The 26561-nt window shown below is 43.0% G+C and overlaps 1 protein-coding gene across 5 annotated transcripts in view; it reads right to left on the bottom strand.

Annotated features, from left to right (window-relative positions):
* Positions 1–26561, bottom strand: part of LOC145351806 (cadherin-18) — a 556159-nt gene that overhangs the window by 28140 nt on the left and 501458 nt on the right. For all 5 annotated transcript variants that reach the window (XM_080201464.1, XM_080201471.1, XM_080201481.1 and 2 more), the window contains 3 exons: positions 22450–22617; positions 13214–13401; positions 12860–13113 (listed from right to left, as the gene is read on the bottom strand). In XM_080201464.1, coding sequence (XP_080057590.1) covers positions 12860–13113; positions 13214–13401; positions 22450–22617 — 610 coding nt within the window. The remainder of the gene's footprint in view (positions 1–12859; positions 13114–13213; positions 13402–22449; positions 22618–26561) is intronic.

Raw genomic sequence — 26561 nt, forward strand, 5'->3', positions numbered from 1 at the left:
TACATTGAAATATGTCCTTCTGCTCTTAGTTGAACAACCATCTGTTTTAAGAATCTTTCCCTTTTACAGTGAGCTATTTATCATTTTGAGAAATGTATTCATGTTAAGCACTTTTCCAATAATATGAACAACATGACTGAATGGAAAAGTTCACCATTTTTTATTCAGGAACAAAGATTGGAAAGAAAAATGAAAGAAAAGGCTTGTACTGTTACAGCTACTCTCACAACCCCAGCACCGATCAACATCTTTTATAGGCAATGAAATACCCGTGGAGAAAACCTGCACACAGAGAGCACCTGCATGTGGTAATGGTTAGATTATCTGTTTTAATGATGTTAATTGAGGCATAAATATTGACCATGACACTTTGTTCCAGTATTGTGGGGTCAATTATGTCCACCTGAGAGGGAAATGGGACCCGCTGGATTAATGTCTCATCTCAAAAACAGCGGGCATCCCAAAACCGTAATATCCTGCCCAAGGCCAATGGACCCCTTTATGGTCTGCCCCTCACCCACTCCGATTCCCGGGGGGCAGGCGAAATTCCAGCCAGCATCTCCAACAGTGCAGCACTCCGTCAGTACCACAGTGAAGTATCAGTGCCGCCTCTGGAGTGAAACAGGACTGAAAAAAGTTTCTGACTTACAGCAAGAATGTTACCCATGGAGCCAAAACTGACAAAGAGGAAACAGATCATAAGGTAATGATTTGACTCAAAACTCCAACATTGGAAAAGGTGTGTCCTCTGTCACACAGGTTCAGGAAGGTAAGAGTTATACTGATGAGAGTTTCAGAGAAAGAGTGAATGAGACTGAGGATGTAGGGAGAATAAAGATGGGTATAAAATTTTGGGTGGGATTCGCTGGCCTCCTCATGGCAACTTTCCCACAGTGGGAGGTGACAGACGATTGGCCAGTGGCAAGATCTTCTGGTCCTGCTGCTGTCAATGAGATTTCCCGTTGGCTCAACATCACATTGCCGGGAAACCCATGGAGGGATGCACTGTTAGCGGGATCAGGAGACTCCATCAGCGTGAACAACCGGAAAGTTCCGGCCAATATATTTGGAGCTTAAAGGGAAAAGGAAAGCAATTTCCGAGGGTCACTGTTGTATCAATGAAATAAAGATAAGAAAGTTTGCAATGAAAAGGAATATGATGGAGACCAGAGGTAAGAGAGGCAATAACAATCCAACAATAAACAATTCAGAAACATCAATGGATTCATTCAAAGTGAAAGTCTGATTGGACAAGAGTGGTGGGTATAAAATAAATCCATTGGATGCATGAAAATGTGTATGGTCAACCATTAAACCATCTGATTGAAAATCTGAGTTCTTAGTTCTTTATTAGAGTGCTTTGAAGAAGTAACATACACTGTGATAAAGGGGAACCAGTGGATGTTCTGCACCTCAGATTGATAAAGTGCCATGTAGAGGTTAAAAACTCGTAACATAGGAGGTAAACTATTGGCATGGATAAAAGACAGACCAGTTAACAGGAAACAGAGAGTAGGTATAAATAGATATTTGTAGTTGGCAGTAAGTGATGAGTAGTATGGCACAGGGATCAGTGACAGGGGCCTCAATCTTTACAATTTCTATAAATTACTTGGATGAAGTACTTGGGAGTCTAAAACTAGAGGGGATAGGTTTAAGGTGAGAGGACAGAGATACAAAAGTATCCAGAGGGGCATTTTTTTCACACAGAGGGTGGTGAGTGTCTGGAACAAATTGCCAGAGGCAGTAGTAGAGGCAGGTACTATTTTGTCTTGTTAAAAAGCATTGAGACAGTTACATGGGTAAGATGGGTATAGAGGGACATGGACCAAATGCGGGCAACTGGGACTAGCTTAGAAGTCTAAAGGAAAGGGTGGCGTGGACAAGTTAGGCCGAAGGGTCTGTTTCCATGCTCTAAGTAATAAAGATACGGTTCCTGAATTTGCTAATGCCACAAATATAGCTAAGATTATAAGATAAAAGGAGGACATCAGGGGACCACAAAAAGATATAGATTTGTTGTTCTGCTCTGACAAAACGTCAGGCTCGAAATGATGACTCCAGTCTCTCTCCACAAATGCTGTCAGACTTACTGAGATTTTGCAACATTTTCTGCTTTTTATTTTAGATTCCAGCATCCACAGTATTTTGGGTTTATTATAGGGAAGATGTTAGTTCTGGGAAATGGAGCATAATGTAGGAAATTGTAAAACTGTCTGTTTTGGCAGGAAAGAAGCTTATTATCTAAATGGTGAGAGATTGCAGAGCTCTGAGATTCAGATGGATCCAGTGCCCAAGTAAGCAGGTACAGCAAACAATTCGGAAAGCTAACAGGATGTAATCATTTACTGTGAGGGGAATTGATTATAAAAGTAGAGAGGTTACACTTCAATGGTACAGGACATTGGAGAGACTGTGTACAGTATTGGTCACCTTATTTCAGGAAAGATGTAAATACATTGGAAGCAGTTTTGAGGAAGTTAACTAATCTAATACCTGGAATGCGTGCGTTGCCTTATGAGGAAAGGTTGGAGGGGCTGGGTTTGTATTCAGTGGAGTTACTTGAGAGGCGGTGCTCGACAGACTGGAGGGGCTGATTGTGGACAAGTCCCCAGGACCGGATGGAATGCATCCAAGGGTTCTGAAAGAAATGGCGGAGGTGATAGTGGATGCCTTGGTGGTTATTTTCCAGACGTCGCTGGATTCTGGGGAAGTGCCGGAAGATTGGAAAACGGCTAATGTTACGCCATTGTTTAAGAAGGGTGCCAGGCAAAAGGCGGGGAATTATAGGCCGGTTAGTTTAACGTCCGTGGTGGGTAAAATGTTAGAATCTGTCATTAAGGAGGAAATTGCGAGACATCTTGAAGGGAATTGCTTGATAGAGCAGACGCAGCACGGTTTCATTAAAGGGAAGTCGTGTCTGACAAATTTACTGGAGTTCTATGAGGATGTGTCTAGGGTGGTGGATAGAGGAGAGCCGGTGGATGTGGTCTTTCTAGATTTTCAGAAGGCGTTTGACAAAGTACCTCACAAGAGGTTATTGCAGAAGGTCGAGGGACATGGAGTTGGGGGTAGGGTGTTAGCGTGGATAGAGGATTGGTTGTCAAATAGGAGGCAGAGAGTGGGGGTCAACGGGTGCTAGTCGGATTGGCGTATGGTGACTAGTGGAGTGCCCCAGGGGTCGGCGCTGGGGCCTCAGCTTTTTACCATTTATATAGATGATCTGGAGGAGGGAACCGAGTGTAGGGTGTCGAAATTTGCTGATGACACCAAGATTGGGGGAACGGCAAATTGTGCGGAGGGTGTGGAGAGTCTGCAGAAGGATCTAGATAGGCTGGGCGAATGGGCCAGGAAATGGCAAATGGAAATTAATGTTGGCAAGTGTGAGGTGGTCCACTTTGGTAGGAAGAATGGTAGGAAGGACTATTACTTACGTGGCGAAAAACTGCAGCAGGCGACGGTGCAGAGGGACCTCGGGGTCCTTGTGCATGAGTCGCAAAAACCCAGCTTGCAGGTGCAGCAGGTGGTCAGGAAGGCGAATGGGATGCTGGCCTTCATAGCGAGGGGGATTGAATATAAAAGTAGGGAGGTCTTGCTGCAGCTGTATAGGGCATTGGTGAGGCCGCAGCTGGAGTACTGTGTGCAGTTTTGGGCACCGCACCTGCACAAAGATATTTTGGCCTTGGAGGGAGTGCAGAGGAGGTTTACTAGGCTGATACCGGAGTTGAGGGGGTTGAGCTATGAGGAGAGGCTGAATAAACTGGGCTTGTACTCGTTAGAGTTTAGAAGAATGAGGGGAGATCTCATTGAGACTTATAAGATGATGAATGGGATGGATAGGATAGAGGTGGAGAGACTCTTCCCGCTCAAAAAAGACAGTAGGACTAGGGGGCACAGCCTCACGATAAAAGGGGGGCGGTTTAGAACGGAGTTGAGGAGGAACTTCTTCACTCAAAGGGTGGTGAATCTCTGGAATTCTCTGCCCGTTGAAGTGGTGGAGGCTGCCTCGCTAAATATTTTTAAGACGCGGGTTGATGGGTTTTTGATAAGAGAGGGGATTAAGGGTTATGGGGAGAAAGCGGGAAAGTGGAACTGAGCAGCGACAGATCAGCCATGATCTTATTGAATGGTGGGGCAGGCTCGAAGGGCTAGATGGCCTACTCCTGCTCCTATTTCTTATGTTCTTATGTTCTTATGAGTTTAGAAGAGTAAAAGGCAACTTGATTAAAACTTGGGGATATTGACAAGATGGATGTGAAGAGGATGTTTCCTGTTGTGGGAGAATTTAGAACTATGCGTTACTGTGTAAAAATAAGTGGTTCACCCACTTAAGACAGAAATGAGGAGAATGTTTTCTCCAAGAGGGTCGTGAGTTTTTAGAACTTCTTCCTTACAATAAAAAAATCTCACAACACCAGGTTAAAGTCCAACAGGTTTATTTGGAATCTGGCAGCTGGAGTACTGTGTGCAGTTTTGGTCGCCGCACTTGCGCAAGGATATTTTGGCCTTGGAGGGAGTGCAGGGGAGGTTCCCTAGGCTGATACCGGAGATGAGGGGGTTGGACTATGAAGTGAGACTAAATAGACTGGGTCTGTACTCGTTGGAGTTTAGGAGGATGAGGGGGGATCTTATAGAGACATATAAGATAATGAAAGGGATGGATAGGGTAGAGGTGGAGAGATTCTTCCTGCTCAGAAAGGACAGCAGGACTCGAGGGCACAGCCTCAAGATAAGGGGGGGCAGTTTAGAACGGAGTTGAGGAGGAACTTCTTCACTCAAAGGGTGGTGAATCTCTGGAATTCTCTGCCTGTTGAAGTGGTGGAGGCTGCCTCGCTAAATATATTTAAGACACAGGTAGATAGGTTTTTGCTAGACAAGGAAATTAAAGGTTATGGGGAAAAAGCGGGAAAGTGGAACTGAGCCGCTTCTGATCAGCCATGATCTTATTGAATGGCGGGGCAGGCTCGAAGGGCTAGATGGCCTACTCCTGCTCCTATTTCTTATGTTCTTATGTAATCAAGAGCTTTCAGAGCGCTGCTCTTTCATCAGTTAAGTGAGATCTACTCATCTGACGAAGGAGCAGCACTCCGAAAGCTTGTGATTCCAAATAAACCTGCTGGACTTAAACCTGGTATTGTGAGATTTCTTATTCTTCCTCACAAGGCAGTGGAAGCAGAGTTTTTGAATATTTTTGAGGCAGAGTGAGATTGATTTTTGATTACCAAGGGGTGAAATGTGGGAACATGGAGTTGAGTTGAGGCCACAATCAGATCAGCCACAGTCTTGTTGAATGGTGGATTAGGTTTGAGGGGCCGAGTGGCCTTCTCTTAATTCACATGTTGATTGGTAATTAGTTTTAATTCTGCAGTCTTTCAAAAGTTTTTTTTTAATTGGTTTGCAGAAACATCCAATGCTTTTGATCTTTTCCATTTCTTTCTCTCTCATTAATCAGCTCCCCCTCTCTCCACCATGGACATACTTTATAATCTTCAAAACAAACCTACTTTATTTGAAATTAAAGTGAATGATTTGGCTGAGTGGAAAACAGATACAGCTAAGCTGAAAAAGCTTGACTCACCAATCAAAGTGCAATTACATTGAGTTACATTCTCCACATTGTTTCAATGTGTTTGTTGTCTGGATGACGCTTATAAAAACACGGCCTAAAGCATTAAGTGTAAAGAATGGGTTGCACTTCAATTATCATGAGTGGGGAAGCTCCTTTAGAATGACCTCTGGTCTCTATTATATGATATTGTAACATAGAAAATATCATTCCAAAGATATTTATCAGAAGTAGATAATAATTTGAACATTTAAACTAAAAGCAATATTGCCTTAGGTAACTCTTGGATCATACTTCACATCTCAGTGGAATTTAAATTCTGTCTAGCAACATCTATAATAAGTGTACAAGACATTAATCTACCCCCCACCTCCCCTCTTCTAACACCAAACACAGCAGAGCACTCACTTTCGCTCTTGAGAAGTCTTCACCTAAATTAAGCAATCATTCTTTTAGGGTAACAACAGCTTGAGAGTCAGTCTTCAGATGTATTCACTTACAGATTTAACATTCTCAACCTGAGCAGGTTCACATCACATTGTGATTTACATCAAGTTTTATTCTAGAACATTCCGGACCTAACATTTCTGTTATTCCACTCCAGCAGCGCAGGACTCCAGCTGCTGATGACTCTGCACATTGACTCTATCCCAAATTTCCAGCATTTCCTTAGGGAGAGTATCAGCCTCGAATTACTTAACATTATTATTGTTGAATATCTATCTGAAGAAGAGTCAACAGATTAAAAACGTTAACTCTGTTTTTCTCTCTCCACAGGTTCACTAATGTCCTTCAGGGAAGGAAATCTGCCATCTTTACCTGGTCTGGCCTACATGTGTCTCCAGAGCCACAGCAATGTGGTTGACTCTCAGCTGGCCTCGGGCAACTAGGGATGGACAATGAATGCTGGCCAGCCAGCATTGCCCACGTCCCACAAATGAATTCAAAAAAGAGGCTGCCCCAGACCCAAGACAAAAGCGAAATACTGCGGATGCTGGAATCTAAAACTAAAACAGAAAATGCTAGAAAATCTCAGCAGATCTGACAGCATCTTGAGGGAGAAAATACAGCCAACGTTTTGAGGCTGGGCGACCCTTTACTTGAAATGTTGAGTCTATTCTCTTCCCACAGATGCTGTCAGACCTGCTGAGATTTTCCAGCATTTTCTGTTTTTATTCCATACTTTGTCAGATTCACAGCACGGAACAGGTCAGTCTGTCTAACAAATTCATGAGCAGTTGACTCTTCTCCCAACCTTTCTCATCAACACCTCCTAGATTCCTTTCTCCCCACTGTGATTATCTAAGTATATTGTTGCAGCGCCTGCAATCACTCCCTGTGGTAGCAAGTTCCACATTTTGGCCACTTTCTGCAGCCAAGGAATTTCTTCAGATCCCCCAGCACAAAAAGGCAAATGGATGCTGGAAATCTGAAATGAAAACAGACGATTCAGATAGTACTCAGAGGGTCTGGCAGTGGATGCAGGAGTGGTGCAGAGTTACCGTTTCAGTCCTCTGAGGTTCCATCAGTTCTGGGTTATGGAGTTACTCGGAGGCTTGGTGCTGGATGTGGGGTCAATCCGAGTGGGAGGGGTGGATTTAATCAGAATGTTACCAACCAACACAAACTGACAAACTGATGGCCTTAGCTGAGATTGTTTGAATGAACACAGTAAGAAGCCTGACAATACCAGGTTTAAGTCCAACCGATTTATTTGATAGTAAACTCCAAGCTTCCATTCACCTGATGAAGGGGCGAACCCCAAAAGCTTATGAGTTTACTATCAAATAAATTGGCTGGACTTAAACCTGGTGATGTCAGACTTCTAACTGTGTTTACCCCAGTCCAACGCCAGCATCTCCACATCATGAATGAACATAGGCAGAGCGCTGATTCTGCAACCTTCCAGATTACTAAGGTTCAACATTAACCGACTGAATACCTTACGGGATTCTGGCATTATCTAATTCCAATGGGAAACATTTGTAGAATGCTGGGATGTGTAACTTAATCCTGGATTATAGGGTCTTATTTCTGCTCTGGATATATATTGACTTTGCTTAGTAAGATTTTAGACTCTTGGATCTAAGCTGCCAAAAGGCTTTTGGAGCAGGCAGCTGTGCAAACAGCTGAGGCCTGCATTGTTTTTCTGGAGTGTATTAGTGTCAATGAGATTGGAGTTGTTCAGTGCGGTGGGGTAATATGCTGCATTCTTCATGTTGCTCCACTCAGCAAAATACAAATAGCACTGACTGAATGTAAATCACATCTCCCTTCTGATTGGTCGGCAGATTTTGGGGGTAGTACAACCTTTCTCTAAAGGGTTGACACTAATGTCGGGATTTTCTGTCTTGCCCCAAAATCAGAAACCATCCCCCAGCCCAAGGTCAACAGAACTTTCTGTGGTTTCACCTCCCCCGCTCCCACCCGCTCTGATTCCCGTGGAGGGCAGGATGGGAAAATATCACCCAATACTCGCCCGAATCACGTCAAATAGAGTCACGCCTTTCCCATAAGCTGAGACGGGTTTACTCCAGAGCTGGTTGGTGGCAGCACTGCCTCTTTTATGTTAAATCCATCAATCCTGTTTCTTTTCTACAGACGATGTCAGACCTTCTGAATATTGCCAGCATCTTCTGTTTTTATTGCGTATTTATAGCATCTGCAGTATTTTGTTCTAATGAAGTTTGTGGAATTTGTGTTGACTTTTACCGTCTTTGTCTTTTTTTTACTCATTTATACTTCCCAATGGCAGCGTCAAACGTGGGAGATTTGTCAGTGTTGGAGAATACTTTGGCATTTTTAGCAAACATTTTCAGCAATAGAGAATTGCAGAGTCCACTGCGGAATAATGTTCCTTCAGCACAGCAGGAAAAGAAACAAGCTTTGTCTCACCTCAGGTGAACCCAGTTTAGTTCACAAACCTATTACCCTGCTGGTTTGCTCTATCTGCATCGACCAATATTTCACCAAAGTTAATTTATCACAAAGAAGAGATAGGTTTCATTCAGCGTTAGAGGTGAACTGGGAGTGACCACCCTTGATATCGAGGCAGCATTTCACTGAGTATGGCATCAAGGAGCCCTGAAAAACCAACGCCAGTGAAATCCAGGGGAAAACTCTTCATTGGTTAGAGTCATGCCTGGCACAAAGGAAGATGTTTGTAGTTATTGGAAGTCAATCATTCCAGTCCCAGGATATCACTGCAGGAGTTCCTCAGGTCGTGTCTCAAGCCCAACCATCCTCAGCTGCTTCGTTAATGACCTTCTCTCCATTGTAAGATCAGAAGTGAGGATGTTCTCCAATGGCTGAACAACATTCAGCAACACTCACAACTTCTCAGATACTGAAGCAGTCCATGTCCAAACGCAACAAGAACTGGACAATATCCAGGCTTGAGCTGACAAATGGTGAGTAATAATTGTGTCACACGAGTGTCAGTCAATGTCCATCTCCAACAAGAGAGGATCTAAGCATCATCCCTTGGGGTTCAATGGCATTACCCATCCTTCAAACAAGTGTCCAGCGATTCAACCAGAAATAGATGGGAGCCCATTTTAACATACAATCACAGTCCAATGCCCTTGCAAGATTAATTTTCAAGGAGAAATGGCTAAAGTACCATTCATGATTCCTCAGATACTGAAACAATCTGTGTGGAAATGCAGCAAGGTCTGGACAATATCCAGGCTTGGGCTGACAAGTAGCAAGTAATGTTTGTGCCACACAATGCCAGGCAATGAACATCAAAATAAGAGACACGCTAACCACCGTTCCTTGACATTCAATGGTGTTACCATCACTGAATCCCTCACTGTCAACATCCTTGGAGTTACCATTGACCAGAAACTCAACTGGATTTTCCACATAAACACAGTGGCTACAAGAGCAGGTCAGAGGTTAGGAATACTGCAGCAAATAACTCACCTCCCGATTCCCCAAAGCCTATCCACCATCTACAAGGCACAATTCAGGAGTGTGATGGAATATTCCCCACTTGCTTGGCTGGGTGTAGTTCCAACAACATTTCTGAAGCTTGACACCATCCAGGACAAAGCAGCCATGGCTTGTAATAGGACTTTTTTTTCTAATGGTCGCTGATCTGAGCTCTGAGGATTGGAAGAAATGCTTCAAAATTTGCTTGAGCAGAGAGCATCCTGTGGTATGCCCCATTTGACGTTACCCAATCCATAAACATTCACTGTCTCCACCACAAACACACAGTGGTAGCTGTGTGTACCATTTACAAGCTGCACTGCAGGAACTCATCAAGATTCCTTCAACAGCACCTTCCAAACTCACAATCACTATCACCTGACCTGGGGTGAAGGGCCCTGCGCTAATTCACTACCTCACTCAGTCCTCCTTTATTCTTGTAGTTTAATTAAAGACTGAAATTAAAACGATGGCTGTGAATTTACTTCTTTTTCAGCTGATAAAATATTCTCTCAGTGAAAGCAAATTGAAAAATGACCTTGCCCTTTAACTTGATGCAAGGAAAGAAAAATCATTTTTTTGGGAAGGCTAAAGGCAAATTGTTTGTAACTTCTCGAAATCTCGTGTGTTTAAACACCAAATATTACCAAGGTTTATTTCTGAGAAAACATTTACAAACTTTACTCCAGCTACTTGGTGCCAGATATTGTATTGATTCCAAGGTTGTTGGAAAACAGTCTCTCCTGTTATCTCCAAACATGCTTTGAATTTAAAACTAATCAACTCCTAAATCTGGAGTATTTCCCTGAAATGCATTAATTCATCAGTTAAGGCAGCATGAGTATTCGAAGTATTAATACAAAGATATGGAAGTAAAAAAACCTGACATGTTTATATGTGCCATTATTCTACTAATCTGCAGGTTTTAGATTGAATAACAACAATTACCTGCATTTATATAGCACCATTAATGCAATAACACATCTCAAGCTGTTTCACAGGACAGGCATCTAGCTGCATTTGGTTCTATCTACCATAGAACCCTACAGTGCAGAAAGAGGCCCTTCGGCCCATTGAGTCTGCACCGGACACAATCCCACCCAGGCCCTACCCCCATATCCCTACATATTATACCCACTAATCCCTCTAACCTACACATCCCTGAACACTAAGGAGCAATTTTAGCATGACCAATAAACCTAACCCACACATCTTTGGACTGTGGGAGGAAACTGGAGCACCCGAAGGAAACCCATGCAGACACAAGGAGAATGTGCAAACTCCACACAGACAGTGACCCAAGCCGGGAATTGAACCCAGGTCCCTGGAGCTGCAAAGCAGCAATGATAACCACTGTGCTACCGTGCCACCCTATATAAGGAGATATTCGGGGCAGATGGCCAGCAACTTGTCAAAGAGGCAGTTTTTAAGGAGCATTTCAAAGAAGGATAGAAAGTAGAGAGTTAGAAAGGTTTAAGGAGGGAATTCCAGAATGTTGGAGCAAGATAACTAAAGATACGGTCACCAACAGTGAAGAAATTAAAAATGGGGATGTTGAAGGATTTTATTTATTCATTCAAGGGATGTGGACATTTCATTGATTGTCCATCCCTGAGGCGTTTAAGAATCAACCACATTGCCATGGCTCTGGAGTCACATGTCAGCCAGGCCAGGAACGAATGGCAGATTTCCGTCCTTAAATGGATATTAATGGACCAGATGGGTTTTTAACAACAATCGACAATGGTTTTGTGGTCATCATTAGACTTTCAATTCCATATTTTTATTGAGTTCAAATCTCACCATCTGCTGTGGTGGGATTTGAACCTGTGTCCCAAGACTGTTATCCTGGATCACTGGATTACCAGTCCAGTGGCATACCACAATGCAACCACCTTCCCTTAGAGAATGTCAGGATTAGAGGGGCACAGATATCTTGTAGGCTTTGCGGTTAGTGGAGTTGACAGAGATGGGAAGGGACGAGGATCTGGAGGGATTTGAAAGCAAAAATAAAGGCTGTAAAATGAAGAGATTGTTTGACCAGGAACCACCTCAGGTCAGTGAGCACTGAGCTACTGGGTATATGGGACTTGCTGTGAGTTAGGTCACAGACTGCACATTTTTAAATGACCTCAACTCACTGAGATTGAAATGTGGGAGAGCAGCTGGGACCGTGTCACAATAATCAAGTCCAGAGTTAAAAAAGGCATCAGTGACAGTTTCAGGAACAGGTCAGCTGAGACAGAGACCTGGCTAGGTGTTGTTACGGAAGTTTAAATAGATGAGATCAGTAATGGTGCAGTGATACGCTCGGAAGCTCACCTTGGGTAAAATATGATATGAAGAGTGCAAACAGTCTGGTTCAGCCTGAAAAGGTTGCTGGGAAGAGCGCGGTTGGTAACCAGGGAACAGAGCTTCCAACAAAGGGCAAAATTGAAGCATCCTCTTCACATCATCGATAATGGTGAACAGATAATAAGCAGAATCCTCTACAAACTAAACACATTCAGCCAGTCTGACACAGCCAGGTATTCCCAAATGGAAAACTTCTATCATTCCAAAAAACACAAATGTATCGATTTGATGGAAGAAATCTTTATTTTTATGTAATTTTGGAAAGTTTTACAATGTTTGCAAGGGCAGCAGTGATGTGCTCTACTCATTAACTTAGCAAAGGCTGCTGGCACCTGCCTCAATCTTTTGAAGCTTTTTACGTTTCTCGATTCAACATAGTTAATATTGGCTTTTTGTTTCAGGCATGCTGTGATAATGTTACAAAAATCATTATTCCAAAGTATTCTGGCAACAAGTCAGAACTATTAACGAATGCTTGATGCATTTTAAAGAATGCTGAATCTCATTATATTAAGCTAACCAGATGCTCATTCCCGTGCCTTACCCTCCTCTTCACTGCATTTCTCTCCATCTGACAGTCTGGGCGATGAACTCCACAACAGTACAAATCGGCTGATGCTATTTCTCTCCTCTCATTCAGGTGGAACATTACACTATACTGCAGTTTCCCAGAAAATGAACTCAGCCTTTGAAGTTGATTTCAATCTTGCTCTATTCGGGAAACTTGCAAATTTCTTATTGAAAAATGGAGACCATAAGCTTCAAATAGAATAACTTAAAATGAACCGAGTGCCTCCAATGCTAATGTTCTGTGGATGGGCTAAACATAAATACAACTTAATATAGAAAGCACCAGGAAATTCAGTAAATAGGACTTTTATGATTGTTGTTAGCTTTGGTTTTGAACGTTAGGATAATTTATTGATTAATAAAGTTAAAATATAAGCATATGATGGGTCAATAACATTAGTAAGCCTTGAATTAAATGCAGAAAGGTCTTACCTGATGAGATTTTTGGCATTGTCGGGGTCTTGTGCTGTTACTGCTCCAACCACAGTTCCTAACTGTGCATTTTCATAAACATCCATTACATAAAAGGGCACTGAGAACACAGGAGGTTCGTCCACATCTCCAACAATAATCTTCAGATTCGCAGTGTCTTTGAATGGACCCAACTTCCAAAAGCGAGGATCAATATGAGTGTTTTCTCCTTCTATTTTTATTGTCAATACCTTCTTCTTTTCATAGTTTAGTGGCTGAGGGACAGATCGCGGAGATAAGTTACTTGTTGATGGTTCAATGGACAACACAAGATCATACATTTCAATTTTACAAAGATAAAAAAAAACTCATCACCTTCTTTAGGATAATAACCCCTTCCCCGGTATCCTTGTCTGTGGAAATGGTGAAAGTGCCCAGACCATCTCCATCAATGATACTGTATTTCATATCTGCATTCACTCCAATGTCAGGATCTGTTGCTTTAATCTTACCTACAGCTGTGCCCACAGAGGCTGACTCTGGTACATATAGCTGGTAGTGTTCTGTGAATAAATCGAGGGAGGGATATTTGAAATATTGATTATTAAGCACAACGTAAAGATAATCCCTGGCAACAAATAATCATGATTACCAAACTGCCAGTAAATTAAGCACATGTGGAGAAGACAATTATATATTATCAGGGGAGAGTTAGCTACGCAAATAGATTAAAAAGTGTGTGTTACACAGTCTGCAGGTGCAGCAGGTGATCAAGAAGGCGAATGGAATGCAGGCCTTTATAGCGAGGGGGATAGAATATAAAAGCAGGGAGGTCTTGCTGCAACTGTACAGGATACTGGTGAGGCCGCAGCTGGAGTACTGTGTGCAGTTTTGGTCGCCGCACTTGCGCAAGGGTATTTTAGCCTTGGAGGGAGTGCAGAGGAGGTTCACTAGGCTGATACCGGAGATGAGGGGCTTGGACTATGAAGAGAGACTAAATAGGCTGAGTCTGTACTCGTTGGAATTTAGAAGGATGAGGGAGGATCTTATAGAGACGTATAAGATAATGAAAGGGATGGATAGAGTAGAGGTAGAGAGATTCTCCCTGCTTAGAAAGGACAGCAGGACTAGAGGGCACAGCCTCAAGATAAGGGGGGGGGCGGTGCAGTTTAGAACGGAGTTGAGAAGGAACTTCTTCACTCAAAGGGTGGTGAATCTCTGGAATTCTCTGCCTGTTGAAGTGGTGGAGGCTGCCTCGCTAAATATATTTAAGACACAGGTAGATAGGTCTTTGACAGACAAGGGGATTAAGGGTTATGGGGAGAAAGCGGGAAAGTGGAACTGATCCACTTCAGATCAGCCATGATCTTATTGAATGGCGGGGCAGGCTCGAAGGGCTAGATGGCCTACTCCTGATCCTATTTCTTATGTTCTTATGTTACAAAGAGTAATTTTGAATACAGAATGCTCTTTTGTGAAGTTTCTCCGATGCAACTGTCTCACTGGCATCTGTTGAGGATTCTGATCATGTGCAGGTTTAGGAGGGTTTGGCAGGATGCAAGAGGATGTTCTAAAAACAAAACCTAGTTTATTAGTGTTCCTATTTTCATAGTTATTACGGTGTTAATATTCTGCTGAGTTACTGTTATTGTAAACTCTTGTTTATTTATCGAAAGACAATCATTCTTTAAATATTTGACTATCCTTATTTATGGTCATAAGTTGTCACAACTTTCTGAGACAAGGAGAAAATGGCAAGTGAACAAAAGACAAAGCCTTTCAATGTTCAACAGGAGGCTGCACACAGCAAGTCACTTACATCAGGAGTCTATTCGATGGACTTTATTTATCAGAAGTTAGTATCACCATTGAATCTATTCAGTTTTCTTATTGGTCAGCTCTTATCATTCCTGTCTTCAAAAATGATGGCACGGTGCACAAATACAGTGACTACAAGCTCACCATTAACCGGGTTTCCAAGATAGATGCTTATCCATTACCTCAGGTGAAAGATTTGTTTTCAACTCTTGTGGGAGACAAGACATTTTTAAACCTGGACATGAGCCAGGCAGATCAACAACTCGTGCTGGAGGAAGTTCCAAAGCAGTACATGGTCATCAATATGTGTAAAGGGTTGTTCAGGTACAATCGTTTGGATTTTGGTGTATCCTCTAGTCTGCAGCCTGTTGCAAGGTATTCCTCAGGTTGTAATCTACTCAATGACATCTTAATTATGGGAAAGGCTGAGGAGGAGCATCTCAGCTATCTGGATCAAGTTTTTAAAAGGTTTTCATTTAAAAGTGCATTTTCCAGACACAAATGTAGAGTATCTGGACCACAGAATCACAGTACGAGGCTTGTCACCCGTGGAGAGGAAGTATCAAGCCATTAAGGAAGCTCGAGCTCAGGAATGTCAGAGCTCAGGTGAGTTTTGGGCTTAGGAAACTATTATGGAAAGTTCCTGTCAGTCGTGTCAAGAGTGTTGGCTCCATTGTATCTATTTCTGCGCAAAGGAACCAAATGGAAGTGGGAATCTAAACAGAAGAAGACTTTCAAAGATGTGAAAGCTCTGTTGTAATTGGCTAATTTGCTAGTCCATTCTGACCCAGAAACAGAGCCTATCCTGTTGTGCGATGCCTCGCCCTGCACTGTGGGGCAGTACCTTGTCACTCAATGGAGCATTGGTTTTGTATCTAGGCACTGACATTGGCTGAAAAGGGACATTCACAGTTGGACAAAGAGGGTCTAGCCATTATTTTTGCAGTGAAAAGATTCCATCATTGCCTCTATGGATGTTTGTTCACTGCATATGCTGACCACAAGCCAATGATGAGTTTTCTCAGTGAGCCAAAATGTATTCCTCCCATGGCCTCAGTAAGGATACAGCGCTGGGTGCTGACATTGTCAGCTTATCAGTACAATATCATGTAGAAAACAGAGAAGGATAATGCTAACGCAGATGTGTTGAGTCATTTCCTTTTACTCAAATTGCCATCCAAGGTATTGTGTCCTCCCAAGACAATTTTGTGACTGAAGAAACTTGCACAATGCAGGTGATACAGGGTAACCCGAGGATGTAAGCCGTGAGGACACAAAGGGGCTGGGGAAAGGTCAAGTGAGTAAACAACAAGATAAGAACATAAGAACATAAGAACATAAGAAATAGGAGCAGGAGTAGGCCATCTAGCCCTTCGAGCCTGCCCCGCCATTCAATAAGATCATGGCTGATCTGTTGTGGCTCAGTTCCACTTTCCCGCCCTCTCCCCATAACCCTTAATCCCCTCTCTTATCAAAAACCCATCAACCCGCTTCTTAAAAATATTTAGCGAGGCAGCCTCCACCACTTCAACGGGCAGAGAATTCCAGAGATTCACCACCCTTTGAGTGAAGAAGTTCCTCCTCAACTCCGTTCTAAACCGCCTCCCCTTTATCTTGAGGCTGTGCCCCCTAGTCCTACTGTCTTTTTTGAGCGGGAAGAGTCTCTCCACCTCTATCCTATCCATCCCATTCATCATCTTATACGTCTCAATGAGATCTCCCCTCATTCTTCTAAACTCTAACGAGTACAAGCCTAGTTTATTCAGCCTCTCCTCATAGCTCAATCCCCTCAACTCCGGTATCAGCCTAGTAAACCTCCTCTGCACTCCCTCCAGGGCCAAAATATCCTTGCGCAGGTGCGGCAGATAGCGAGCAGGTGGAGTGCAATGTGAGGAAGTGTGAGGTTATTCACTTTGATCAAAGCAGAATATTTTTAAAAGGACGTGGAACTTATAAAAATGGATGTCTATAGAAATGTGGGAATGTTCATGCAAAGAACACAGAAGGTTAGCATGCCAATATAGCAAATAATTAAGAAAGCAAATGGTATGTCAGTCTTTATCACAAGTGGATCTGAGCTCAAGAATTGGGAGTTTGGTGAGATCACACCTGGAATATTGCACGGTCTGTACTGATCTCTATATTTAAAGAAGGAAATGCTTCCATTGATGACAACACAGCCAAGGTTCATGAGATTGGTCCCTGCGATGAGAAAGTTGTCCTGTGATGAGAGGCTGAGAGGTAGTTTCCCTTGGCTGTGAATTCCGAGACTCCTGGGACAAAGCCTCAGGATAAGAAACTGATCATTTTGAACGGAAATGAGAAATTTCTTCACTCACTGTGAAATTTTGGAATTGTCTATAGCAGATGATTGACAAGTTCCACTATTGGATATATTTACAGCTGGGATAGACAGATTGCTGATTGCTCAGGAAATCAAGGGATAGGGTGGGAAATGGGAAATTGGAATTGGAAAAATAAGCCATGGTTTAATTGAATGGCAGAACAGGCTTGACTGACGGTGCAATCTTTTCCTGCTGCTATTTCTTATGTTTTTATCTGAATTAACTAATTATCTAATGACCTGAATATAAAAAAAAGTGACAGGCTGCTGGGAAAAGGCCCAGGAGTGGGACATCCTGAATAACTCTTACAGAGAGACATCATGGTTACAATAGGCTGAGTGGCCTCATTCAGCACAATTACCATTCTGTGATTGTGAAGGTGGCTGGGGAACTGATAAACCTTCTCTGGAATACAATGAGGAAAGTAAAATGTTAACCTATCACAGTATCTCAAAGCACAGATGGAAGAAAATGTAGACAGCATTCACAGTGATTCAGAAAGTAATTCTGATTTGAATGTGATATGATTTAATGTTACTACGTGAATGTGATAAAAGCTAATAGACATTCTCTCCACAGATGCTCCCTGACATTTTTTTCTCTGATTCTTTTCATGGAACATGGGCGTCACTGACCAGACCAGCGTTTGTTACTCATCCCTAATAGCCCTTAAACTGAGTGTCTCACTGGGTTATTTCAGAGGGCCAGTTAAGAGTCACCCACATTGTGGTTGATCTGGAGTCATGTGTCGGCCACACTAGGTAAGAATGGCAGATTTCCTTCCCTGAAGGACATTAGTGAACCCAATGGATTTTTAAAACAAACAATGATAGTTACAGGGTCATCATTATTGAGACTAGGGTCGGAAATCTCTGACCTCATTTGCGGCTGGGATTCTCTGACCTCACCAGTGGCTGGGATTCTCCGGTCTCACCCGTAGCTGGAATTCTCCAGTTTCACTTGCGGCTGGGATTCTCTGACCTCGCCCACATCTGGGATTCTCCGACCTCATCCACGTCTGGGATTCTCCAGTCCCGCTGCAGTGAATGCAGGTTTGGCTGAGCGCCAGATTCTCCATTCTCGCTGGCAGCTGTGGCGGGGTGTGCAACATCGGAGGATTTCAGCTGTGCTTTCCTATTTCCTGTTTCTAAACCAAATTTAAATTCCAGCTGTGGTGATAGCTGGCTTTGAACTCATGCTCCTACAGCAGAAACTAAATCAGTGGATTTTTGGTCCCATTGCATTGCTCTCTACTCTAATGTTGCAGAGAGGCAGCAGACCTGATGAATATCTCCAGCATTTTCTGTTCTTATTTCAGATTTCCAACACCCGCAGCATTTTGCTTTGATTTGAATTTGTTTATTATTATCTGTCCCTATCACCGGATGCTGACTTTGAAAGGTTACAGTTTGGAGGCCCTTTTTTAAAGCAGTTTCTTCTTGGAACACAGAGGGAAGCATTACTCAGTCCATCGAATGTAACAAAGCATTTTATGAAAAAATTGACTCAAGCTTTTGTTTGTATTGGATGAAGATTGGCAGAAAGAGTCTGAAGTGTCAGTCAGGTATGTGGGTTCAGATATCTATATCGACAGAGCTTGTGGTTTGATGGGGATTTCAGGAGAGTCAAATGGCAGTCAGGAAACCACTGATCCTTTACACAGAGTAAGGGAAACCATTACTTTGCTATTTAGGGAGAATAAATGTTTTCAAAGAGGGTCACTACAAACAAGCATTGCAAAGAGAAAAAAACAATCTGTGAATAAGTGCACTGTGGAGGTGAAACGAGCAAGAACAAGTGTGGTCAAAGGCAATGGATGATTAACAACGAATGGTTAAACCACAACATGGGAGCTTAGCCCAAAAAATGGTTACAGAGAGCAAATCAAACTCAGAAAAGTTTGTGTGGAAAAGATGCAAATGAAGTGTGGTTAATTGTCGCAATCTGCAGTCCAAAATTGAAGGAGATTAGTGTAGGCATAGAGCTGAATTTTACAGGGATCCAGAGATTGGGGAGGAGGGGGGGGTTCTTTCGGGTCAAACCAAGTAAACAAACTCAAATTACATTTGCACAAAGAAAAAGGAGGCGGCTCCCCAGAAGGACGGGGAACGGCCCGAACAGAAACAAAAAGTACAAAGGAAACTTAAGACGAGTCAAATCAAAATGTGATTGTCAGGGTCCATAACGCACCTCAGCCCCCGCGGTGCCCAATGGGCACGGGAGGCGTCGACTGTGCCCATGGATACCACGTGCTCCCTCTCCAGGGACACCCGGCCGTGAACGTAGCCGCGGTAGAGATTGGGAAGGGGATGACTACAGCACTCTGGCAGGATACTGTTCCTGGCACCTGCCCATTCAAACTGCCCTAATGCCAGGTGAGATATCAGGAAACATTGTTTTCACTGGAAAGATAGAGGCTGACGGGAGACCTGATAGGGGTCTACAAAATTATGAGAGGCACAAGCTGGCTGGACAGTCAGTGGCTTTTTCCCAGGGTGGAAGTGTCAATTACAAAGGAGTGCAGGTTCAAGGAGAGAGGTGGAAAGTTTAAGGGAAATGTGCGGAGGAAGTTTTTCATGCAGAGAATGGTGGGTGTCTGGAACGTGCTGCAGAGGAGATGGTGGAAGCAGGTACATTAGCAACATTTAACAGGCATCTGGATGGGTACATGAATAGGGGTAGAATCGAAGGATACGGACTGAGTAAAAGGCAGAAGGTTCTTTTTTAGTCTAGTTCGTGCATCATGATCAGCACAGGCTTAGCGAGCCTAAGGGCCTGTTCCTGTGCTGTACTTTTCTTTGTTCTTTCTTGTTCATTGAAAAGTGTCTACTCATGGGCCAAATTGAGGTGGTTAAATGGCCACATTACAAAGAACAAAGAAGATTCCAGCAGTTGTCAGAGGTAGACTCTCCTCATTGATGTGGGAACGATGGCTGTTAAATGGCTGTGTGATGAGTCAGCAATGAGCTGACCCCTGACATTCACACTGGGGACACCAGCTCCAGGGTAAAGTTCAGCTCAGCTCAGCAATGTGGGGAAATACAGATACTACACTATGTGCATTGGCCATGCTAAATTGCCTCCTAGTGACCCAGGATGTGTAAGTTAGAGGGATTAGCAAGATAAATATATGGGGTTACAGGGATAGGGCTGAGGTGGGATTGGTGTCGGTGCAGACTCAATGGTCCGAATGGCCTCCTTCTGCACTGTAGGATATTTTACGATTCTATACGGTTTTGGGGTGGCATGGGGGCACAGTGGTTGGCACTGCTGCCTCACAGCGCCAGGGACCCAGGTTCAATTCCTGGCTTGGGTCACTGTGTGGAGTTTGCACATTGTCCTTGTATCTTCAGGGATTTTCTTCAGGTGCTCTGGTTTCCTCCCACAGTCCAAACATGTGCAGGTTAGTTTGATTGGTCATGGTAAATTGCCCCTTAGAGTTAGGAGAAATAGCAGGGTAAATATGTGGGGTTAAGGAGATAGGGCCTGGGTGGGATTGTTGGCTGATGGGCTGAATGGCCTCTTTCTGCACTGTAGGGAATCTCTGATTCTAAAGTCAGTAATATCATTTTGACTTCTTTGTTAATGTAGTGGTTAGTATCCCCGCCTGTCACGTGGGAAACTGGGGTTCAATTCCCTGACGGGAAGTTAATCTCCATTCAGCCTGGTCGGTGCAGGATTGGAGGGCCGAAGGGCCGGCCCTGTGCTGTAATTTTCTTTGCTCTTTGTTTATCAGTGAAGAATGAATGGCCTGTGATGGAGAGTGGTGCCCTGAACCCAGGTGATAACTGTGCATGACTTACACAGGCTACATGTGAAAAGGGGACCAAATAGGCAATTAATATTAGATCACAGTTGTTGGGAGATAGGGATACAAATGAGGCTGAGTCTATTACACAGCTGGATATTTGTTATTAGGATAAAAATTACAATCACCAAATTTTTTCAAACATTTAATGGAAAATACTTCAACCTCACACTCTGAGCAGAGTGTTCGAGATGTGGATCAAAGGCTAAGCTCCAGGGTTCCCATCTATCTCCAGTTCATACTCCCCTGTAATTCCTCACTGGGACTTGAGCAGATTCTTATCAGCTCTGCTTTCATCCTGGGGTGTCAAATGCATCTATAACTTGCTGATTATTTTGTTTTTTTAATGACGTATCTTGGAATTCAAGTTGCTGTTGTTGTTGGATCTCAGTGGGAAAACTCCAAAGGGAAGAAGATTGTTGCACACAGCGGGATCGGACCAACCCAAACACACTGTACTTTAATCCAAACTTCAGGTCTCATTCTCCTCCAACGCCCCCATATTCAAACACTGAGTTGTTACTCGAAGGGTGAATTATGTCAGTCTCAGTATCTGCTGTTTGCTTTCCGTTTGCAACAACAATTTAGCCAAATAGACCAATGTCAGTAAAATGGTTTGTGTTGGCGAGATATCGAAGCTCTTTAAACTGTGACAGGGATTCGATTTCCCCAGGTGAGCTTTCCCAGTGTAAAGACCCAGTAAAGATTCCCAGCTCCTGATGTATTTGACCATCGAGACCATGGCAGGAAAGCTGCTCCAATCAGTGATAGGAGAGGAGAATCCTGCGAGAGGCTCGAACTACATTTCACACCAGCGTAGAGGCATCGCACCCCCGTCCCCCCACACCAGTGACTGAATTCCCTGCCACAGAAGGTGGTGGAGGTCAGGTCTTTGAGTATATTTAGGACAGAGATAAATAGGTTCTTGATTGGTAAGGGGATCAAAGGTTACGGGAAACTGGTGGGAGAATAGGTTTGAGAAACTTATCAGCCCTGATTGAATGGCACAGCAGACTCGATGGGCCGAATGGTCTAATTTTGCTCCTATTCCTTATAGTCTTCTAACAGGAATTCAAGATTCACCATTGGATCCATATTACAATAAATTAGCATCAGATTATTACCCTTTACACCTGATTAAACCCCTCCCTCCCCCACCCACCAGTTTTACATTTACATCAATGTGAATTTTGACAGCTATCCTGCAGTGTGCACCTGGTAAACAGAACCTGCAGGAGAAGCTCAGGTAAGTGCATCGCTCAAGGGGAGAGAGTCACCCACAGGCACTGCCCCTGGGTTAGCTCCAGCTGCACCAGGGGGAATTGCTGGGAGGTGGGGGGTGGTGTTGCTTGTGGCAGGAGTGGATGTTTGGGCAAATGTTCTTTGGGGGGGGTGGGGGGGAGGTGGGGGTTGGGGTGGGGGGGGAGGTGGGGGTTGGGGTAGCAGCTTCAAGGTTGTTTTTCCATCCGGCTGTGATTTTAGGGAAAATGCCACTCGATATGTAGCAGGAAATCAGAGACTGCAGAAAGAAAGCAATTGTCTGTATGATTGACAATGTCTTTGTAATATGGCACAAACCTTTGGTGAAATATTCTGTAATTCTACAATATGCAGCATATTGACTGGAAGCTGGTACTTACTTTGTGGGAATCTGGGAGGGTTGTCATTGGCGTCAGTTAGCGTTATATTAATAGTTGTCGAACCTGACAGCCCCCCTATCTGTCCAGCCATATCTTTGGCTTGAATGACGACAGAATATTGCTCCCTTGCTTCCCTGTCCATGTTGGGTAAAGCTGTTCTGATGACTCCTGAAAGACAGCGGAAAGAAAATCAGTTCTTCGGCCTCCATGGAATAATAAGTTTGTTTTGTACAAAACCATTTCTCCACTTGTAACAAAACAAAGGGTTATCCATTTGAAATGTGACCTGGGCTGGTAAAGATGGCACATCCTTTTCTGATGCTGTGTGTATTATCAATAAAAGACAAGAAATATGTAATTCCTAAAACAAATCAGGATCAAATTTTCCTTGAATTTGTTTAATGTTGAAGAAAAGTACAAACATTTGACTAAATTAAGACAACTTATGTTAATTTGCTTAATCAATGGTTTCCCTTTAAACATTTTAAACTTTAATCAACTGTAATTAACACCAGATAGACTTCCAATGGACAAAATCACTTTTCCTAAATATGTATTTAAATATATAGATAATTAAATTAGGACAAGAACGACAAATGACTCACAAATATAATTAAAATATGCTGTTCACAATGTTAATGCAAAACATGATTTATATTTCATTTTGTTTTGCCTAACTCTGCCTAAAGGCACCTTTTAATATCTAATCTTTTACAAAGACACCATCCTAAACATTTTTACATCAACTATTCCTGACAGTATGCTCTTAGCAAAGTTGACATTCACCAATTAATATTTTAGTGAATATTACATTGACAAAGGACACGGTAAAACACTATGATAAACAAAACAAACAGGATGTATAATGATATTCTTAAGCAATCGAGTGGATCACACGTGGCCAGCGGGAACCTGTCAATACTGAAAGCCAACACTGAAGTGCAAACAGGTCCTGGTCACTGGTTCCTGGACACTGATGATGCTGCGTGTTTCCCAGACAGGAGGCCAGTTGCACAGGCTTATGGATCATCTGTCAGGTGCTTATGTCATATCTTCTTTCACTATCAGTGTCAAGGAAGCTGTCGGTGCGAGACAGGACATTGCGGACCTGCCTATGGTCAGATTCATAAACACACCACTGGATACAGGCAGTGAATTCAATGATTGAATCAATGGTGAGAGACAACTTGTTTCTGTCCGGAGAGCTCAGTACATGCATTGGAAAGGCAGCTACCAACTTTGGTCGACTAATGAAACAGACATGGAAAAAGCAACAGAACTAGCCTGTGGGACATGGCGCTTATGTACAAGGTTTGTATCTCAGCACATTGCTGTATGACTCAGTGTGGCTTGGACAATCTACACCTCCCAACAACAAAAGCTTAATAAATTCAATGTAGTGTCAACAATACATCCTTGACATCACATGGAGAGATAAAGTTATCAATGAAGCAGTCCTTTCTGGGGCCAACATGCTAATCATGAAGGCTTTGCTGGTTTGGGGATGTAGACAGGATGGAAATGGCTACATTCCCCAGGTTACATGATGCAGGAAGGTAGCCTGTACCAAAAGACCAGTCCAAAACTCTGATTGGAGGATGCTGCAAAAAGGAACACAACAGACTCAGTACCATCACGGAGAACAAATGGGAAACTCTCGCTGATGTTGATGCAAATGGCGACACCAGCTATGGGCAGGAATTTGTCACCATGACAACGGGTGGTTTCAGAAGCTCCAATGCAGACACCAGCCTTGTAACAAAGTGTCAGCAGAGATCGTTCCAACCCACCAGCAAAGGACAACTTGCTGTTTGAGACTTGTGACAGACTTGTCCAGTCCTGAATCACCTTGTTCAGCTATTGAAAGTACTGCAGCAAACAGTCTCGTCTGAGCTCACCAAATTTCTGAAGCTGCATTTCAGTATCTCTGATGTTGAACAGAATATAAATGAGAAGATGTCCAGCCTTGTCCAGGTGAGGCCACATTGAAACACGGTGCTCAGGAAAAGCCACAATGCCCCTCCTGGACATTGAAGAATTAAATAATGAGGAAAGATGGTGGTAACTTCAAGTCTTCAGCTGTTGAAAGGAGAAGGAGGACTTTATAAAAATCTATGAGGTACTAACGACACAGTTAAACTTAACCCTGAGTACTAGAACATGGGTTACGGCTTAAAACCAGTGACAGAGAAGTCAGGAAATAGCTTTTCTTCTCACATGGAAGAGTAATAAACAGTTGCAATCGTTTTTCTGGTAAGATTAGGGAGGCAGAACAGAACTGGGACTCATTCAGTTAGATGTCTGAGAGCAGGTCTCTTTATCAGTATGGTTGGATTAGAATGAGATCACCTTATCTCTATCTCCTGTGATTATGTACACACACCCGTTTTAAACAAACTCATCAATCCAACCCAGTGTGAATGACAGGGAAGGTTGGAATGGACAAATCACACAGGTTCAGTTGTTTCTAGATAATTCTGCGTGAACTTCAACAATTGGAATTACTGACTGGATCATTTAAAATCAAAATGTACATCAAAATCAGAGCAACGGGATTTCTATTTGAAATTTAATGGCTTTGCTCACTTTTATATTAGAGAAGGAATTGGTTCCCATAGAAGCACTGTCTGATTATTAACAGCACACATAACATGGATGTGATATTTATGATGTTATTATACTCTTTATCTACCTGGGATTATAAGTGTTATGATAATTCTTCCAGAAAATGTTAATGAAAAATTGCTATTGCTGTTGGAGACATTTCTCGAGTCAGCTGCTTTGCACCGTATTTGTTATATCTTGCCGAATTCCCCTCCAGGTATCCGTTTTCAATAAGATCAGTCATCCTGGATAATCGCCTATAATCTTCAGCATCTTAATGTTTAAACTGTGTACAAAGGTAGAGAATTCAGGCTTACTAATAAACAGGTCTTCCAAACACAAAACTGACATGTCTGGCTGACAATGTTAAACTGACAGTAATGACAATGCAAATAATTTTCCTCCTGATCCCTATTCTTCTCCAGGAACTGATTCCTAAAGTTGCTTGAGTCGATGCCAGTCCAGGATAAATGCTGACCCAGCTGCTTTGTCCTGGATGGAGAGCCTTTTGAGTGTTACTGAACATGCACTCGTCTAGGAAACTGGAGTGTATTCTATTACACTCCTGACTTGTCCTTGCGGACATCTACTTTCTCAGAAAATTCAGGAAATTTGACATGTCAGTTACAACTCTCAACAAGATGCATCATAGAAAGCATTCTTTCTGGTTGTATCACAGCTTGGTATGGGCTCCTGCTCTGCCCAAGACCGCAAGGAACTACAAAAGGTCGTGAATGTAGCCCAGTCCATCACACAAACCAGCCTCCCATCCATTGACTCTGTCTACACTTCCTACTGCCTCAGCAACGCAGCCAGCATAATTAAGGACCCCACACACCCTCACACTCTCTCTTCCATTTTCTTCTGTCGGGAAAAAGATACAAAAGTCTGAGTTCACATACCAACCCCCGAATCAAGAACAGCTTCTTCCCTGCTGCTGTCAGACTTTTGAATGGCCTTACCTTGCATTAAGCTGATTTTTCTCTACACCCGAGCTATGACTGTAACACTACATTCTGCACTTTCTTGTTTCCTTCTCTATGAATGGTATGTTTTGTCCGTATGGTGTGCAAGAAACAATGCTTTTCACTGTATGTTAATACATGTGACAATAATAAATCAAATCAAATCAAATTAAAGGATATAAGCAGAAGGATTTTGGATGAATGGGAGCTTGTAAAATTCATCCACTGATTTCTACAAAATGACTGTAAATGGGACACACTGAAGATATTTTTCACCGGTTTCTCACCTGGTGATTGGGGTGGGTGGGGGGGGTTGGGGTGAGGTGGCAGGGTTGGTGGGAAGGGAGGAAATTGAAAATTGGAACTGGGGGACATTGTTCTCTTGTTGGTGTCCAAAGAGGCACTTTTCATGTAGATTATAAACTTGGCTCTTTCTGTGGCAAGACGCTTAAATATGCAAATACCCTCAGATTGCAAGATTCAAGGAGAAATGGATCAAGGGAGGGGAGAGCTAGATGTTGACAAATCAGAAAAAAGAATATG

The sequence above is a fragment of the Carcharhinus amblyrhynchos genome, chromosome 2, assembly GCF_965287045.1.
Source record: "Carcharhinus amblyrhynchos chromosome 2, sCarAmb.v2.hapA, whole genome shotgun sequence".
Classification (NCBI taxonomy): Eukaryota; Metazoa; Chordata; class Chondrichthyes; order Carcharhiniformes; family Carcharhinidae; genus Carcharhinus; species Carcharhinus amblyrhynchos.